Raw genomic sequence first — 13,302 nt, 5'->3', positions numbered from 1 at the left:
TCCTACCAGCAGGTGTCCTCAATGCCCAGGCTACCTCAGCCTTGGCTCACCTGGGAGGTTGGCAGTGCCTGGAGTGGGGGTGGGAGAGTGGGCTGCAGGGGGCAAGCTGAGGGTGGTCGGCAGAGGGGACTGCAGGGGCTGAAAGGAACCTGGCTAGAGAGAAGGAAGAGTGGGCAGCCGATGGGTGAAAGATGCGCAAGGCCTCACTGGGAGCTGGCCCGTGCCAGGCCCTGGAGCCTGTGGTTACTGGCGAGGGGCTCCCACTCTGGTTTCCTGTGGCTGCTTTAGGAGGTAGCTCCCATGTGGGGTGGAGGCAGGAGGATGAGGCACAGCTCGCGCTCCCTGCCCGGGGTCCTCTAGGCGCGGCTGCCTCAGGGTCTGCCTGGGGCCTGCGGTTCCCAGAGGCACCAGTAGCTGAACGGTTCAACCCCCAACCCGCTGGGCACCCACAAAGGCAGGAGACAGATGTTGGAGGAGGGTGGAAAGCTGATGCCTGCGGGAGAGGTGTGAGGAGAGTCCAGGACAAGAGGGAAGGACTCGGACCTTGAGGATCCGGGTCAGGAGGAGGAGCCCCAGGAAGGAGGGATCTGAGTCACCGGGGCCCACCCAGCCTGGACTCCCAAGCTGAGAACGAATGAGCCAGAGAGATGCAAGGGCACCCAGGTGCCAGTGCACACTTGTGCAAAGACTCAGAGCACAATTAATGGACAGGCCTGGGGACAGCCAGGACAGGGCTGCTCAGATGCTGGGCAGCTCCGGGCTGCAGCACCAGGACCTTCCTTGAGACTGCAGTAGGTGAGAGTGGCCCTGGGGCCACAGAGCCGTGAGCAGGCCGGGAGGAACCCTGGCACAGCGAGCGGGATGCTACTTGGGATATCATGAAGGATCTGGGGCCCTGTGGGACATGGGTGATGCCAGCGAGGCTCGCAGGTGCAAACAGGAAGCAGGCCCAGCTCTGCAGCTGTTGGAGGTGACAGAGAGGCTGAGCAGACGCAGGCCCGGCCCGCCCTGCAGCTGGTCAGGTGCTGAGCCAGCCCCAGGGAGGCAGACGCACAAGGCACACTAATTATGAAGAAGGCAGTGGGCAGATGCAAACGTCTAACAGATGCCGAGAGGGAGCAGAGAGCCACCCTTCAAGGCTTGGGGCAAGGGAAGCCTAGTGTCTAGAGCTCCTGAGGGTGGGCCGGGGTCTGTGTTGGGGCACTGGTAGGGTCTGAGTGCCAGAGCTCCTGCTGCCGAGGTGATGAGATCACATTCCCGTCCACATTTCATTGCTCCCAGCCCCTGCCGGTGCCCAGTGGACAGACTCTCAGAGGGAAGTGACAGCAGGAGCTGGGGCAAGGAGACAGGGGTGTCTGGAGAGCAAAGTGCAAGAAGGACTAACTTCCGGGGGCACAGGAGAAAGGGCACCAAGGTGAGACAAAGAGGATAAGACCCATTCTCTGGCTCTCCCTGTCAGATGGGTACCCTGATTTCCCTATTTTCCAGATGAGGAGACTGCAACATGCCTCAGTTAAGTGATTTGCCCCGAAAGAACCAGGGCTGTAACCTAGACATTCTGCCTACAGAATGCATGCTGTTGAACACTAATGCAAAGTGTAAAATACACATTGTAAGTCCCACCTTTAACATTTAGGCTCCAAGAGAACTTTGGTTTATGGTATGAATGAATCACATGTTGGACCAAGCAGGTGGACATAGGAGGCAGAGGAACTCTTATTGTAGTTTAGTAACCCTGGTGGCAGATTGCATAGGGATCGTTGGATGTGTTCTTTCTCAGCTCTGCCTATTTTCATGGCCTGGAGATTCATACCGCCACAAATATTCTCCCAAATTCAACAAAAGTGTCTTCTTTATCTGCCGAAGGATCTCAAGCAGGTTAAGCGACCACACTACGTGGAATTGAGCAAGTCACCTCTCTGACCCTCAGTTTCCTCATCTGTAAAGTTAGAGATAATCTCTAAGTTCCCTTCCAGCTGAAACAATTCTATGCATACATCTGCTGTGATTCATCCGGTCTCTGCTGGGGAGTGAAGGCAAGACCCTTATGTGTATCTTATTCCTATATAATTCTCTAGGATTTTGCTGTGGGAAGTGGGTAGAGGCTTTCTTTGGCCCACGTGGTGGGGAAGGACACAGCTTTTTCAGTTCTTTTGTCATCCTTGTTATCATGATATTACCAGTGTAGGTGTTGTTTGAACTTCTGGCTTGTAATTATCTGTGTCTGGTGGGAGACTCTTGTTTTCATCCAAGGTTGGTGCTAAGACAACCAGCTAAACCAGAGTTCATGAGCAAAGAGAAAACTTGATACTTTAGCATTTCTTTTCTGGATGCTACTTTTAGATCTTATTCATTCTGAAAATTAAAAGACGTTTCTTATTGAAAGAACTCATTTGTTCGAAGTGCCAATGCTCTCTGCATGCTAGGTCAGTGTTTTTCCAAGTGTAGTCCGGAGGCTAGGTAAATGTGAAAAATGTGAATTCCCAGGCCCTAGCCCACCCTTACAGAATCAGAATTCTTGGGGGTGTGGTCTTGGAGAATCTGTATTTTTCACAAGCTCTGTATTGATTTTTAAGTTCACTGACACTTAAGACTCAGTAAATGAGGGCAAAACCTTTCTTTGGAGGACCTGCAAACACTAGTGCCCACAGAGGCCAGGCAGCTGATGCAAATGACCTAGAGGAAAGGCTGCAGCACAGGAACCATGACAAACTGCACAGGGTCATGGAGAGAACAGGGTGTATAGGGGAGACTGGTGGGGGGAAGCTGGGAAATGCCCATGTCCCATTAAAAGAGGGCACCCACCACTCAGCTCCGGCCAATTTTTGCATTGGGGAATGTGGGTCCAGCCTGACTAGATCTTACCTGCTTCCCAGAAGAGCCGAAAATCTTTCTGTGAAATTTCCTGACTTTCAAACTGGGATTAAAATGTTTATGGGCTTCTAATTCAAAATCTTATAAAACAATGCATTGGCCAAACAATATTTTAATGGGTTAACATTTAAGGGTTAGCTCATTTAAAGGTTAAATCCTTAAAGCTGTGGTTTATCAAACTTCCAGAACATCTGGATGCCCTGGTACTCTTTGCAGAGCACTATAACCTGTGGTTCTCAGTCCTGGCTACACATTAGAATCATCTGGAGATCTTAAAAAAAAAAAAAAAAAAAAAGCTCTGGACCCACCCACGCTCCAATGAGGCAGTCAGAATCTCTGGAGAGTAGGTCCAGGCATCATCTGTTTTTAAAGCTCTCCAGGTGATTCGAAGTAACAGCTAGGGTAGAGGAGCATTGCCACACTGATATATGTAGCCCCGTCATTGGAACCAGCAGTAATTTTACGAGCAGAAATGATGGACACAAGCAGAGGTACATCTAGGAGCCCAGGTGTCTGAAAGCGTTAAAAAAAATGCCCGGTCTAGAAGTGGGGATGAGGTGGGGGCAAAAAAAATTACAAAAAAAAAAGCCCGGTCTATACATGGTCAGCTCTTTCCAGGTTTTTCCATAAATACCCTGCATGAATATTTTTTGCTTACTTTTCTCTCCCTATAGCAAAAAGGAGAAAATGGCACCCATTAATATGTGTATACTTTGTGTGCAATGGAAAAAGTTGGTCATAATTTAATTTGTAAAGGTGGACCCCCTAGGCCAGTTCTCAATAATACTAGTGTTCTGCAGAAGCATGGCTTAATCACAAAACTGACTGGGAACTGGCTTTTGTCTGCGGCATAGGTTGGCACTCTAGCCCCGTTTCATGGAACCCTGCTACAGTTTGTTGATGAAACCATCCCTCCACTACATGATCTCTGAGGTCCCCTCCAACCTTCAGAGGCTCTGCTTCAGTAAATGAGGTCAGAAGACCTGGGTTCAAATCCCACCTCTGCCACCTACTAGCTGAGTGATCTCGGAAAAGTGACTTAACTTTCCTGATACTCAATTTTCTCTATTGTAAAATGATAAATTTTACACACTCTCATTCCCCTCAAGGACTTAGAAGGTCAGATGAGTTAATAGTTCTATGAAATGTAAGATTGTCTTTTACTACATTTTGTTTATTTATACTCTGGCTCATTCCACAAGTTATTTAAAGCATCATTAGTAGTCAGTAGATTTACCTGTCAAGAAGATTATGTTTACATTTTATTTTCTCTCCTATACAGTTCTTTTAAAATCACTAATGATTGTGTCTGAGCTTTGCTTGCTAGTGTCAGTTTGCTTGTGTCAACTAATTCATGTGTGACCCTGGCCAAGACACCTCTGGGCATGAATTTCTTCATCTGAAGTGGGTTGCACTAGATGACCTCTAAGTCCCTTCTAAGGTCTGTTACGAATCTGTAGATCCCAGGAATAAAACGTGACCTTTCCCATCCCTTTGAAATCTCCTTGAAATTCCCACTAGATATCTGGTGGGGAACATATATCTGATTGATGGGCTGGAAGAAACAAGGAGGGAGGTGACTAGGGGGTCCTGAAGACCTTCTTGGCTCACCATCCCCCCATCCCCTGGGTCCCCACTGTCTTGCCCCCATCTGACTCTCCTCACTGACATGGTCCATTTTCTGTTCCCCTTTTCCTTTTCATAGCAACACGCACACTGTGCTGACGTATCTTTTATTCCCTCTTTCAACAGTTACTGGAGGTACTTGTCTAACTGAAGCCATACTGATGACAGCTCCTCCTTGGTTTCCCTTCCAAGCAGCTTACCCGTGTCCAGAGGGTTACAGACATGCAAACTCAAAAATTAAACGACCATCATGATCCCTCTTTCTGGTTCTATCTGAAATGGTTTAGGGAGTAGTTGGCAGTATTCGTTCTCTCAAAGCCAGTTATTAATCAGGGCTTCATTAGCTGGCATTCACACATTTGTTTTCCCAACATCTGTTCCATTAATTTTCTAAGAGCCAGTGTCAGACCCACCAGATGGCAATTTCCAGAAACACTCACTCATCCTTTCTTAAAGCTCAGTAGCGCATGTGCTTGTGTCCAGGCCTCTGATCCTCCCGCTCCATCCATGACTTCCTAAACCACCCCTGGGGTGATTATGGGCTTGTTCCAGCCATGTTCATTATGTGTGGAATCTGGGTCTCTGAGCTTGAATTTCAAGTTCTGGCTATTGTTACCATTTGTGTAAAAAGTTTTTCTCTGGGTGTTAATGCTGTTCAGACCTTGAGGTTGTAAAGAAGAGACAGAATCTTTCTGTCTCCTTTATCTGGCTCTGGGGGATGGGGAAAAGCATGTGCTGCCTTCTCTCCTGTGGACAGAGGGGCAGAGGGCAGCGGGGTGACAGAGGCTGGCATAGCGTGTGCTGTCAGGGAAAGTAACCCTCAGAGAGAGAGGAACCAATGGTGATAGACCCACTCAGTCTGAAGAAACATCTGGGGGTCTGCCAGGCTCCAGATGTGGGATCTTTGTCACACCAGTGCCATCTCATTGCATCTAAAGTGTCACTTTCCCGGGCTCCCTACTGTTGACGATGTAACATCCAACCCCTCGGTCTGACGTTTCCGCCTCCCTGCAGGTGGACACCAATCTACGGTCTTGACCTTGTCTCATGGGCTCCATCCTGGCTACTTCGGGTCCCTCTTTAACTCACTTGCATTTGCTCCCCTCCCTGCCTTTGCTTCCAGCAGTTCTTCCAGGTAAAATTCTTTCCTCTGGATCCTTAGACCCTTTCCTTCTGCAGGACCCAGATCCAACAATCACCACTTCCATGAAGTGCTCTTGGCTGTCTCCATCCTCTGACCTGTTTGCAGCAACTCCTGGGCTTCTCCGAAGGCCCTTAGCACTTTCCCTCTGGTCCTGTTGTTTGGTCCATATACTAATAGCCTCCCCTGGATATTAATCTCCTTGCAGGCATTTTTGCTTCCCAGTGTTAGCCTGTGCTTGGCACGTGGTATTTGCTCAGCACATGTCTGATGAATGAATGGATGCCTGGATGAGCAAACACATGAATGAATGCACTAGCTACACAGTGATTAAACTGCTAGGTGAAACTGCTGATGGCAGTGGAGAATCTGTTTTCTCTAAAGGAGTAGGAAAGCGGGTTGGAGAGCCTGCCAGAGGGGGGTGGCGAGGCGAGGGGTTGGAGGGGCCAGTTGTTAGTGCCGTGTCCTGGGGCTCCATGTCCTGCTTCTCCATCAGGCCTGTGTGTGATCCGAGGGCCGCCCAGCATCTTCCTCGCATTTCCACCTTTAGGTCTGAGGCCTCAAGCTTCTAGAGAGGTCACAGGCAGGACCCTGGCACCTTGGCAAGTGTCCGCTGGCAGCACCCTGTCCCCGTGGGTCTCGCTCATGCTATGCCTCCCCCCACTGCTCTGCCTCCTAGATGACCTGGCCGTCTGTCCTAAAGGAATCACCTCCAAGATTTTCCGCTTCAACGTGTCCTCAGTGGAGAAAAATGAAACCAACCTGTTCCGAGCGGAATTCCGGGCCTTGCGGATGCCCAACCCCAGCTCCAAGCGCAGCGAGCAGAGGATTGAGCTCTTCCAGGTGAGCCCCCTCCCAGGACAGACGCCACTCGGGCGGGAAAGCCAGTTCCTTCCCCAGATCATGCCTCCGCTCTGCTCAGAGTTCAGCAGACCTGGGTGTGAATCCTACCTTCTCTGAGCCTTAGTTTCTGTATCTGTGTCTGTAGTGAAGAGGATTAAGACTTAACTGAGGAGCCCGAAGGAGCATTTAGGAAGTCTTGGTTTGCTCCTGCTCCCCTCCCCGTCCTCCTGCACCGTGACCCTCGGGTGCCCTGTCCTGGCCTCGGGACTTACTCCTTCCTCTGCCCTGTAGATCCTCCAGCCAGATGAACACATAGCCAAGCAGCGCTATATCGATGGCAAGAACCTGCCCACACGGGGCACTGCTGAGTGGCTGTCTTTCGACGTCACCGACACTGTGCGTGAATGGCTCTTGCGAAGAGGTAGGTTGACTCAGGATGAGCATCTTGGAAGGAACCTTGGGTCCCTTGGTCCTTCGTGACACAAGAGGGAAGAGGACAGAACTAGGGGAGACACAGATCTGGGTTCAAAGCCCAGCTTTGCCATTGACTTGTTGTGTGTCCTTCATTCGTTCACTCAACTGATATTGACTGAATGCTCACTCTGAGCTAGGCCCTGGGGACTCAGCAGTGAACCAGACAGGGGAGGTCCCAGATCTCAGGGGGCTTTTGTTCTGGTGGGAGAGACACGTAGCAAACAAGTAAACATATTGACAAATAAGACTTGTATATATATGTTAGAGTGATAAGTACCAGGAAGAACAGAAAGAGGGCAAAGTGATAATGACTGGGTGCGGTCCAACATCAGATGCTCAGGGAGAGTCTCTATGAAGAAGGAATTTGTGCACTGAGATCTGAGTGACAAGAAAGAGCCAGTCTGTGAAGGTCAGGATAAAGGATGTGCTAAGAAAAACCAGTGAGAAGCAGCGCCAGGCTGACTGGTGCAGCTGGAGCAGGGTGAGCGGGGGGTCAGAGAGGAGCTAGAGCCATAGGATGTAGGACCTGTCAGGCCACCATCAGGTCTTAGGACTTATTCCAAGTGTGATGAGACATCCTGGGTGGGTTACAAGCAGGGCTGGGGATGTGGGAGTGAGGTGATTTGGCTTACATCTTTCAAAGACCCTCTGGTTGTCATGAAGTCAAGGGAAGAGGTTAGGGGCCATTGCAGCAGCCCACGTGAGAGCAGTACGGCAGTAGCCGTGGGTATGGCGATGGTATGGATTTGCTCTCTGTTTTGGAGGTAGAGCTAATAGGACTGACTGACTGATTAGGTGTGGGGTGAGAGGACACAAGAGGAGTCTAGATGACTTTGAAGATGTTGGACTGAACACCCAGGTGGTAACACTTATTGAAATAGGGAGGTCGGGAGCAGAACGGGTTTGGGGGCAGGTTCTGTCTTGGCCAATTAAGTTTGAAAGGCCTGGTAGTCATCCAAGTAGAGCTGTCCAATAGGCATATCAAACTTCGCATGTCCCAAATCTCTCACCCACTTGCTCTGCTTCCTCACCTGGAAAATAAGGTCATGGTTCCTTCCCTGCATGCCTCACAGAGCTGTTTTAAGGATCCACTGTATTTAAGAGAAACTCCAAGATTTTGGCCCTTTAATGGGAGCATAAGCTTTTATTAGGTCAGGTGAGGAAACGGAGGCCCAGAGGAGTTAAGTGGCTTGACCAAGGTCACCCAGCCTGGATTAGAACTTGAGTCTCCTGACTGACAGTCATGGTGCCTCGTGGCATCATGCTCTGCTGTTTCTCCCCTTCTTTACTTGGTGGTACTGCCTGGTTGGGTGCTCAGTGGGGTGAGGGTACCTAAGGCAGTCCTGTCTGTTCCTTGCATCCCTCTTGTGAAGAATTGTCGACTCTTATCGGCTGCCGTGGAGCCACAGTCCACGCACATACTGATGCCCAAGTCCCTGGGTCAGGTGGATCCTTCCTTGTCCTGGGTGTTTTAGGAAATTAGGGGTTGAAGCTCTAAGGCAGAGATCACAGACTGGTTAGCCTACCAGTATTGTTTTTAATTTAACTAGTGGTCAACAGTCTTGGTTTTAAAGTCAGGAGATTTCACATAAAACCTAGACTTTTGGCTCTTCTTGACAAATGGGAAGATTTCCTGGTAACAATCCATCAGAGATGAGCGGGGCCTCCTCTCGAGGCGGGGCATGCATTCTTCATGTCACCACAGGACCTGCCATTCCCCAGTGTTCCCCAAGAGTGTGGCTGGCAGTCCCAATTTGGCGTGGTACACTGGCTCGCTTTGCTCACTTACATAATCTTCTGGGCTCTGTAGGCATCCGAGTGTGCAGGTCCCCATCTGAGGGGCATCACCTGGTTGCTGAGCTGGCAGATAGGGGGCTGGAGGTCCTGCCTCAGCTCCACTGGGAATTCCATCCTATCTCTCTGACTGAGCACGAAGGCAAAAACCTAGGAGAACCCACGCGCATCAGCTGACAGCAGCACGGTGGGAATTCTGACTCAGACAGCACTCCGCCTAGAGCCCAACATGGCTACGGAGATGAGAGGCCCGGGAAATTAATCTCTTCGCTTCCCTGTCTGAATTTGATCAGCTCCACCTGGATGTCTTTGAAGCCCTGGGCACTTGAAGGAGTTCTTATTTTCACAGCTGCAGAACTCAATGAGAAGTTTGCATTGAGAATGATTTCCATCCTCCTTGAGACATTAAAAATAATTTCGTAATAAAACCTATGGGTTCCCCACCCACCATCCCTACCGCTGCCAATTCTGAGGTTAGCTCTTCACTGGAACCTTCAGTCCCCGTGCCGGCAGATGCTGCCCACCCCTCGCACGGGGGAGTCATACACGGACCTTTACTTCCGCCAAGCTCCTGAGTCTCTCGAGGGTTCTTGGCCCCAAATGAGGCAGCAGATGGACTCCAAACGGAGCAGGCGGCGGTGTGGACGGTGAGGAAACTGAGTCACACAAACGGTCTTGTATTAGTTTAGCAAACATCTAGGAGCCTACTGTGCACCGGTTCCCAGGCTGCCTCCTGGGCCCAGAGTCAGCTGGAGCGCCCTCCAGGGTTGGGGGCCCATGTTGTCACAGCCCTGTGCTAGTGCCCCATGCAGTCTGTGGCTGCTCTGTGTGCAGAGCCAGGCCTCCCCTCGCAGGCCGGGCAGGGAGCACGCCCAGCACTGTGGCTCAGGACAGGGGGCACTCTGGGAAAACACATTTGTTTTGTGTCTCATTGACTGTATGGGCATCTACCTTGGTGGTCCCCATGGTCTGATGTCAGGCTGCCTGTGTTTGAATCTTGGTTCTACCACTTACTGGTTGGATACCTCGATCAAGCCATTTAATTTCCCTAAGCCTCAGTGTCCTCATCTGCATAATGGGGAGGGGTGATAATAGTTCCTGCCTTGTAGGATTAGTATGGAGATTACATAAATGAGTTAATGCATGCAAAGTCTTGGAGCGGTGCGTGGCATGTAGCAACACTCAACAAATGTTGGTGATTCCCGTCAGCATCCTCTGAGCCGTCTCCTAGACAGGGCCTGTTAGCCACGCCGGGCACCATCACACACTCACCACCTGTACCCTAACCCTGACTCTCCCCAACACATCTGTCTGCATCTTGACTTTCTAACTCGTAGACTCATAGGACTCACTGTCCACTCCAGGTCTCTCCCGAACTACTTAAACCCTTCTGGGCAATAGGAAGTGTACTATGCTTTATGTAGCCCATTTCAGCTACTCTAGCTCCTTTTAGCTGCCTTAAACCAGGAAGAGGACCCTCCTTATGCTTCCCTGTCTATTCACTTTTTTTAAAAAAATTATTTGTTTATTTATTATTGGCTGCATTGGGTCTTCGTTACTGTGTGGGCTTTCTCTAGTTGTGGCGAGTGGGGGCTACTCTTCGTTGCAGTGCATGGCATTCTCATTGCAGTGGCTTCTCTTGGTGCAGAGCATGGGCTCTAGGCGCCCGGGCCTCAGTAGTTGTGGCACATGGGCTCAGCAGTTGTGGCTTGCAGGCCCCAGAGCGCAGGCTCAGCGGTTGTGGCACACGGGCTTAGTTGCTCCACAGCCTGTGGGATCTTACCCACCCAGGGATCGAACCTGTGTCCCCTGTGTTGGCAGGCAGATTCTTAACCACTGTGCTACCAGGGAAGTCCTCTATTCACTTCTCCTTCTCCATCTGGGGTTTAGCTTCCTTGTTATATTGGCCCCCTGCTTCCCCACCAGAGCTACCCTGGAAGAGAAATCTTCAAGCTCAGCAGGTGTCAGTGTGTCCCAGAGGCTGCCCTGATTGGGGCGAGACGAACAAAGCTGGGATCTAGAGTTTGTGGAAGAAGGGACTGAGCTGGTTTTTAACCATTAGAACTGGGACGTCCAGGTCTGCCTAATGCTGAGCTGGCCTGGACCCTCTGGGGTTGTCCCTGCTGACACCAGATTTCTGGAAGACCCCAGGTTGGCCCCAAGGCTGGATGCTCACACAAAACTAGGGTGATCTTAGAGAGCAGTGCATCAGTCAGCTCCCTGAGACGCTGATCCTGACCTCAGAGGTCGTCCTCCATGACCTCTCCCATACCCGACCACAGCTTCCCTGATTGAGTCTTACCCACCAGAACTGACATGATACCAGACTACCTGGTTTCCAACTCCTTTTACTAATTTCCTTGCTTTCCCAATTTTAGTTACCAAAACACATGATCCCACAGCCAATAGGAGAAAAGGCCAGAGATGGCCTTTTTGCCCCAGAACATCAGTCACCAGACCCTGGTGCCTCCAGACTTCCTCACACTTGTTCTCTCTGAGCTCATGCCATCTGGACCATCGGCCATGGCCCTCTGCCATCTTCTCCAGCTTGTTCTCTAATTTCACAGCCGTCTTCCAGCTGGTGGTTTTCCCTCAGTAAGACATCCACAACCCTACTGGATACATTTGCAACTCCCTCTTTAAGGTGAACAAGGATTCCCAAAGAAGAAACTCCAAGTAATCTTGATCTCATCATGTCCTTGTTCCTTAGGGAAAATACAGCCAGCTGTAACTGAGATTTGCACCTTATCTACCCTAGAATCTACCTCTCTCTGTCTACAACTGTAGCCCTGGCAGAAATGCTGGCCTCTTCCACCTTGACTGATTCTGCTGCTTGCCTGCCGGAGACCTTGCTCTAGGCTTGCTTCCTGAATTTTAGTCCTAGAACTCATCAGTCTGTGCCTCTTCCTCCCATCTTATGACCCTTTGAGTTTGTGGCCTTTTGAATCATAGCCTCTCTACCCCACAGTTCTTCACTTTTCCCCGTTCCCCGGTCTCTCCCAGTCACTCTGCCTTTCCCCTCTGTCCTTTCGCAGCTCGAATATCTCCTTTCCCAACTGACATGTAGAAGGTGTGACTTTTTCTCCTTCTTTCCCGTATGCTTATCCTTTTGCCCCCAGTAGGCTGGTGACATTTTTTTCCCTAAGCCATCCCTTGAAAATATATGACTATTAAAATTCACCTTCAGGATGGCCACTAATTTCTGCCTCCATTTGGTTGTTCGTAACACAACAGAAATATGTGGAATGTGTGAAGGTCTGCTATAGCCTTGGCAGCATGTCCTGTCTCCTGTGACCCTCAGTCTAACTCAGTTCCTATGACTGCCTGTGGCAGTAGAGGCCCTGGCTCGTCTGTGTATGGCTGGTGGGTACCCTTCTTCATCATGCAAACCGCGTTTCTCACCAACACTGTCTTATTTTGCAGAATCCAACTTAGGTCTGGAAATCAGCATTCACTGTCCATGTCACACCTTTCAACCCAATGGGGATATCCTGGAAAACATTCAGGAGGTGATGGAAATCAAATTCAAAGGTAACAAAATGGATGTGACGGTAGAATGGGTGCGAACTATTTTGTACTTGAGGGATTTTGCTTTGTCCCCAAAACAAGGAGTCTGGATTCTAGAGAATACATTAGCATCTAGAAAACGGTGTTATGCTGATAAGAGCTGTGAAATCATTTAGGCAAGCTGGTCCGCTTCTCTGAGCTCAGTCAGTAAACTAAGGGTGAGAGTACCTCTTTCACAGGGTCGTCATGAAATCAAATGAGATAATAAATGTAAAACAGAGTGCACGGATGCTCAGCAAATAATAGTTGTCTTCACTTTCCCTAAAAGAAATGAACTTTGGTGGCCATCAATATGAGCGCTCTGACTACTGGGCTTTCCAGATGTGGCAGAGCCCACCCCCATCCCTCATCCGGGTTTGAATGACTGCTTTGGGCCTCAGGGTGTTTGCATTGTGGGCAAAATAGTTGAGAGTCATTTCTCGTTTTCCAGTATGTTTCCAAGGCGCTCAGCCTAGACAGTCTCTGGATTTCAGGGAAGTTCTGTTTTCCTTTCGAAGCCCTGTTGCTGGTAACTGAAGCACACCTAAGGCCGGGTGGTTGTCAAGGTCAAACCAATCACTTTCAAAGCCTGAGGTCAGAGGCGTGTCTGGAAAAAGGTACAGACCTCTCTTGACTCCCATCCCTGAGCATTCCTTTGACCCTTCATGGGCTTTATTTCAGAGCCTTTTTTTTTTTTTTTGTAAAGCAAATCTTTTGACATCCTAATCTCAGAACCCCAGAGCTCAAAAGACCTTTGGAGTCCTTACCTACAAGCCCGGCTTGGGGTGAAATCCTCCCACTTCAGTAAATAGTTACCTTGTTCATAAAGATTTTCAGAAAAGGAAGTTTGAGGTCCAGCTTCCCATTTATCTCTCAGTCCTAGTGCCCCTGCACGAGGTCCAAGTCCCTCCTGTCCCTGGTGAAGATGGACAACAGCCGGCAGCTGGCCGTCACAAAATAGATCTTCTTTTAGTTGAGACTCTTTCTAGTTCAGTTTTCAGTCT

The 13,302-nt window shown here is 49.8% G+C and overlaps 1 protein-coding gene across 1 annotated transcript in view; it reads left to right on the top strand.

Annotated features, from left to right (window-relative positions):
* TGFB3 (transforming growth factor beta 3) overlaps positions 1-13,302 on the top strand; it is a 28,018-nt gene that overhangs the window by 9,390 nt on the left and 5,326 nt on the right. Inside the window, exons 3-5 of the mRNA XM_057732762.1 lie at positions 6,321-6,484; positions 6,776-6,905; positions 12,176-12,283. Coding sequence (XP_057588745.1) covers positions 6,321-6,484; positions 6,776-6,905; positions 12,176-12,283 — 402 coding nt within the window. The remainder of the gene's footprint in view (positions 1-6,320; positions 6,485-6,775; positions 6,906-12,175; positions 12,284-13,302) is intronic.

This window comes from Hippopotamus amphibius, chromosome 4 (genome assembly GCF_030028045.1).
Source record: "Hippopotamus amphibius kiboko isolate mHipAmp2 chromosome 4, mHipAmp2.hap2, whole genome shotgun sequence".
In the NCBI taxonomy this organism is placed as follows: domain Eukaryota; kingdom Metazoa; phylum Chordata; class Mammalia; order Artiodactyla; family Hippopotamidae; genus Hippopotamus; species Hippopotamus amphibius.
Note: the sequence above shows the minus strand (reverse complement) of the source record. Positions and strands in the feature narration are given on the sequence as shown.